The 6321-nt window shown below is 36.8% G+C and overlaps 1 protein-coding gene and 1 pseudogene across 1 annotated transcript; one reads left to right on the top strand and one right to left on the bottom strand.

The window, feature by feature from the left end:
- The first annotated feature begins 3934 nt into the window (after window positions 1-3934).
- On the top strand, window positions 3935-5579 carry LOC111372746 (50S ribosomal protein L34, chloroplastic). The gene is made up of 2 exons (XM_022995138.1): window positions 3935-4297; window positions 5012-5579. The coding sequence occupies exons 1-2, from the start codon at window positions 4084-4086 to the stop codon at window positions 5266-5268; spliced, it is 471 nt and encodes a 156-aa protein (XP_022850906.1). The 5' UTR covers window positions 3935-4083; the 3' UTR covers window positions 5269-5579.
- A 10-nt stretch (window positions 5580-5589) lies between these two features.
- Window positions 5590-6321, bottom strand: part of LOC111372717 — a 6539-nt pseudogene continuing 5807 nt past the window's right edge.

Raw genomic sequence — 6321 nt, 5'->3', positions numbered from 1 at the left:
AAATTGGTAGCTGTAACCCGCGATGTATTGGAACTCTTCTTGGCAACATCCTCTGTTGTTTGCTCAATCTGTTCCACAATCTCATCATCTAAGGTTGGCGCTAATTCCTTGCTAGCTACCGATCTTTTTACATGTATCTCCGGTAGTTGTACTCCACTTCTGGTTGTTATAGCCTTTGCGTGCTCCTTAGGATTGATTTCAGTGTTGTTAGGTAGGTTTCCTGGTGCTCTACCTATCATAGAGATTGTCATATGTCCCATTTGTGTCTCCAAATTTTTTATTGCGGCACTTTGATCTTGGAGAGTTGCGTCCGTCTTTCGCATAAACTGGTTGTTGGCCTCCATGTACTGATTAGTCGTCGCCATAAACTTCTCAAACATCTCTTCTAATGGTTGCTTTTTATCCTGCTGCTGAAATTGACCTTGTGGTCTGTTTTGATTCTGGCTACTCCATGAGAAGTTTGGGTGTTTTCTCCAACCCCGATTAAAGGTTTCCAAATGTGGATTGTTTTGTTGGCATTGACCCTATTGCACAAAATCTGCATGTTCGACCTCTTGCGTGAGAATTGGACAGTTGACAGTATTGTGGTCTGCTTCACATTCTTCACAGCTTGGCTTCTTGACTCGTTTTGCATTGACGGTCTGTGAAATGCTCTCAACATTATGGAACAAGGAGTCAATCTTTGCAGATAATGTTGAGTAAGTATCTACTTCATAAACCCCCGACATTCTCTTTTGAACTACTCGATCTGTAGATCACATGGCTGAAGTTGTAGCTATTCTCTCAAATAGTTCCCATGCTCCGTCAATTGTTCTCGTGGAGATTGACCCGTTGGATGATGAATCCACCATGCTCTTGAACGATGGAAGTAATTCAGTGTAGAAAAATCGGATTTGTGTCTTTTTATCAAAGTCATGCTGAGGACACTTCCTCAACATATTTTTGAAGCAATTCCAAGCCTCTTCAAATGATTCAAACTCTCCTTGGTTGAATATAGATATGTCATGCTGCATTTTTGCTACCTTAGCTGGTGAGAAGAACTTGGTGCAGTATTTGTGGGCTAACTCGTTCCAAGTGGTGATGCTTGCGACGGGAAGTGAGTCCAGCCATTCAAGTGCTTTATCCCGCAAAGTGTGTGGAAACAATCGCAGTCTTATAGCATCGTCTGAGATACCCTCGTACCTAAAGTGTTGGCACATGTCCAGAAATTGGGATATGTGTGTATTTGGATTCTCACTAGCCATCCCGTGATATTGATGCTCATTCTGAAATAGTTGGATTATATTTATTTTCAGCTAAAAGTTCGGTTACCCAAATGGAGGATACACAATACTAGATTGACTCTGGACCACCAACGGTGCCATGAAGTCCCCAAGTACCATATTCCCTTCATCTTCAACCCCTGCGCCTTCGTTGAGTTGAATTACCGGACGATTTTGCTCGTTAGCCATCTGTTGTGCCGCTCTTGCTTTTCTTTGCCTGTGACGAAATGTGCGTTCAATCTCTGGATCAATAGGAACCAAATCTCGATCAGGTGATCTTTGCATACAATCTCTGAGATAGCAAAATAACACAAAATTAAATTAAAGTAAACAATAAACTAAATCTAGTAAGCTAACCACTACTAATCTAGGTAAGTTCGAATTAGTGTCACAATAGATAAGATTAAACTAAATTTCAATCCCTGGCAACGGCGCCAAAAATTTGTTCACGAAATTATTTGTTTCGATTTACAACCCACCGCAAGTGTACGGTTCGTTAACAAGTAGTAAAATGAATTATGAGTCCAAGTATCGATCCCACAAGAATTGAATTAGTTCAAATCAATCTATTATGACCTTAACCGAAACACGAAAGTAAGATTTATATATTGTGATTTAACTAAGGAAGATATGAACTATGATGCAATTATGAGTGAGAAACTTATATTAAATACAAAATGACCTGGACGCAATCTACGAGAGTTTATGAAATTAATGAATTTACTAACGCATTAGGATCGCGAATTCCCAAGCAACGCCCGTTCAACTTTTAATTATGCAAATTTGACACACATTCCCACAATTGATGAATCAATATTCCTATTTTAATTTAGCAATCTCTCTCGAGCAATGCCAAACCTACCCCAATATGTGATTCGACTATATCTCTATGACGAATACTAACATACAAGAATTCATTATGATTTCATGAACATTCAACAATTCACACAAGGCATAGATGTATATTTCTATCCCCTATCGGATCCCATGATGATTTATACAATGTCGAACCTATTTTCTTTCTTTCGAATGCATAAAATAGGCCACCAAAATTATATAATTACGTGCACAATAATAATATGAAAATAAAAACGTATAAATCATTCAGTTCTGGAACATGTGTTTAAATATATCAAATCTCCAAATCAAAAATCAAAAGTAGTATTGCAAGGTTTATCGATCTCCTAGTAATGAAAAATCTAGCCTATCATACTAAAAAGAAGAAAATACAAAAATAGTTGAAGAAACGTCATCACCCAAATCAAGTTTCAATCAATTCTTCAATTGGCGCGATATTTTCCTCTCGTTCTCTCTTCGTTTTCTCCTTCAAAATCTCCCTTTTTCTTGTAAAAATGGCATCTTCTCCGTTCTGGACGTCTTTTGGTATTTATATCGTGCGAAAATTTTGTCACCAAAGAGTTTTAATCGTACAAGGAAAGTAAAATTTTCGCATCGGAAACCTACCATGCGACCGCATGGCTTTAATTCGTGCAGCCGCATGGTCATCCCATGTTGCGTCCGAAATTTCCTGCCTTCATTTGTGCGACCGCACGAGAGTTTTACCATGCGGCCGCATGGAAGATTCTAACTTTCATTTTCTCAAATTTGGTCCATCTACTTGAATCTTTCACTTCTTAATATCTTTTCTTCGTTCTTTCCATTCCATCATCCCAAGATATCATCAATTGGCATTTGGCTTAATCAATGTCTTTATTTGTTCATCGGATCAACTTTGGATAATTGCACCTTGGTCCCTGAACTTTCACTTTGCGTCATTTTAGTCCTTTTTTGCGTCTTTTTTTCCTGAATTTCACCATGTTCATTGGTGTTCCCTACAATTTACAAATGTAACGAGATTAAGTCACAATTCAATCATTTTGCTCGTAATTAAGTCATGTTTGTGACCTAAATAAGTTTACAAAAACACACTTATCACTAACCATGTAGTTATCTGTGACCGACTGTTTAAATGTGACCTTAGAATTTGATAACATGTGACCAATTAATTTGACCTCGAAATAATCTGTGGCCGATAAATCTTTTATCTGTGATCTCGAAATAATTTGTGACCTACAAATTTTTTTGATTTGTGACCTCAAAATAATTTGTAACAAATTAATTTGATAATATGTGACTAAAAAATAAATTTGTGACTTATAATTATGAATCTATGACAATTAATCGAGTAATTGTGACTTCCTTATATGCAGGCTCCGTTTGAGCCATATTAATAGAAGAATGAGATTGAAAAATATAGTCGTTACGAACATCACACAAGAAATAGATTTTCAAATATGATGGCTTGATGTGATAAATATCGGTCATATTTTTCATTTTATTAAGTAAATAATGGAAAACAAACAGTGGTTAATTAATAAATATTTTCAATTAATTATATAAATACTTGAATTTTAAATTTTTAAACTATGTACCTGATTTATGAATTGGTGTAAATACCCCTGAATCATGAATTTGTCTCTAATTCGAATTCGAAAGCCCTTTGATCATTTGAATAGGGACATAAATAGTGAACCCATGATTCGATTGTCCAATTTGCCCTTTTCCTTTAGGCCTTTTTTACCTTAGAAATGCTCCTAGGCTTTCAGTTTAGGCCCCAAATTCAGGCCCACATCCCAAGCAGAACCAATTCTTCACAATCTTCCCCCAAATAAATTCTTGAATTGCAGAAAGACCCCCAAAAAATCTTCAAATTTGGGTATTGTGCACTAATCAATCCGTTAACGATAAGGCAGCGACAGAACGAACACCAAAAAGCTAATCAAGAAATAGAATTAACAACTAGAAAAAGAAAGCCCAGAAAATGGCTTGCTGTTTATCAACAGGAACAACAATGGCGTTTTATAGAGGCAGTAATTTTAGTGGCCCATCAGCTTCACTTTCTCTCCTCACTGGTTCAAGAACAGGAGCCCTCAGATTGAAAGCGAAGGCCGTAAATTCTTCCGGGATGCTTCTTCACTGCTCCTTCACCCAGGCTTCTTCTTGCCTTTCTCTCTCTTCCAGTTCTTCATTTTCTGGTAATATTATAGTTTTGCCCACTTATTGAGTTTTGGTAATTTTAATTGTTAAATGTTTGTTTAGTAATTTTATGGAGAGAGAGTGGGTTATGCTTTAATTCATCATATTTAGCGATTTTGTTTTGTTTTTATAGTCCGTTTCTTTTATTGGGATATACAATTCAGAGGGATAATATTGTAGTCTTCTTCTTCGTTATAGTGAAAACTCGTGGCTTTACTAACTGATTGAATCATTATAGATTTGTGTGTTTGCATTGTATGTTTTATGTTTTTATACGGTTTTATTTCTTTCATAAGAAGGGATTACGGCTTAATTCAAAACACTTACTAGGAAGAGTTTATGAACGGTTTAAATCATAATAAATAGATAAAAATGAGTTTTCTGGTAGTACTCGTGAATCCTTCGAAATGTGTAGATAAAAAGTGGCTCGAGTGTTCATGAACAGTTGATAAACGGCTTGAGTGTTTATGGACAATTCATGAACATGCACCAAACAGACTTAATGCAATAGCATCCATTCTACTAGAAAAAACCTAACAAGTACTAAGAGACCTTACTTTTATTGTTTCCTACTATCCCTGCTATATCTATTGTTTACAGAACATGAAGATTTCACATATGATTTTAGTAATTTCAAGAAATAAAGATTGCTGTTTGTTGGCAATTTTTGTTTTCATCAGTAGAGATTATTATTTGTGATGCATTAATCGCAGGGTCATCATTGAATTTGGACTTGAATTCGAGCAGTGGAGCAAGAGTTAACAAAAGGCATGGCCTAGTAGTGAATGCGAAGAAATATGCTCTTTGTCAAACTAAGAGGAACAGGTCAAGGAAGTCACTTGCTCGGACACATGGCTTCAGGAAGCGTATGAGTACCACCAGTGGACGAGCAGTAATCCAGCGCCGACGTGCCAAGGGACGATGGGTCCTTTGCCCAAAAACCAACCATAGCAGCGGCAAACGTGTTTAATCCTTCATTGTTTTAGCTCGTGTGATTGATTTATATAGGTAATGCTATGGTCTGAGTACGTGCATTGTGTTGTCTCAGTTGTTTCTTTCGTTCTTCTTCTTTTTTCGAGGGTAATTTTATCATTTTGTTGAAAAAATTATTGGCAACTTATTTCCAAAAATTTCTCATATCTGCGTCATTGCATGCTGGGTTTATGATTACATGGATAATCTAGGATACAACGTTTATGTTCAGTACGAGAAGAAACTGTTCAGAATGTGGTTTTTCTTACGAGTCCGGATGCAATATTACATTGATGATTTGGTTCTGCACACAACTTTAGATACTATTACTATGTACACATCACTTGCACATAACATAAAAATACACAGTACTAGGAATAACTGAGGTCCTCGAGGAATTCACAGAAAAGACCAAATTCACAATTTACAACAATCTAAGCAGTTGGATAGGAAGCTTCCATTGCAATACCATATCGTCCTTCCTTAGCATCGATGCCCCTTTCCATTCTGATATACCCCTCTCCACCCCAACTTGTTCCCCATCAGTTCTGGACCAACCAATACTTCGTCCCGTACGCTACTGCTGTTACACCATGGTCTAAGTCAGTCCCACAATCCCCAGCAAAAACACCACTTACGTAGAACTCAAAAGCCAAACCACCATCATCAATAGCTACGGATACTGGCTGATTAGCTAGCTGCACATGAAGCTTCCTTCTGGTTGTTGCACGTGCCATCAGTTTCGTAGTAGGGGTAATTAGATTCAGTGGTGAGGCCATGGTTGTGTAATATGAATTTGAATGCATTATCCATTAATCCACCATTACATCCTTGATCTTCACCACTTACGTCGCAATCCACAAGTTCTAGTTCAGACAATAAAAATCAATTTGCCTGTTTTTGTTGGTTGACTCCTTCCATTGCTGCAACAGCATAAAATGCCCAGCAGCAGCCTCTTTCTCTCTCTCTCTTCTTTTTTCTTTTTTTCTTTTTTTTTTCCTTTTTTTTTTTTTTTTTTTTTTTTTTTTTTTTTAAAAATTTTTTTATAATT

The sequence above is a fragment of the Olea europaea genome, unplaced genomic scaffold, assembly GCF_002742605.1.
Source record: "Olea europaea var. sylvestris unplaced genomic scaffold, O_europaea_v1 scaffold1023, whole genome shotgun sequence".
NCBI classification, from domain to species: Eukaryota; Viridiplantae; Streptophyta; class Magnoliopsida; order Lamiales; family Oleaceae; genus Olea; species Olea europaea.
The sequence above is the reverse complement of the archived record's forward strand: the minus strand, read 5'-3'. Positions and strand labels throughout refer to the sequence as shown.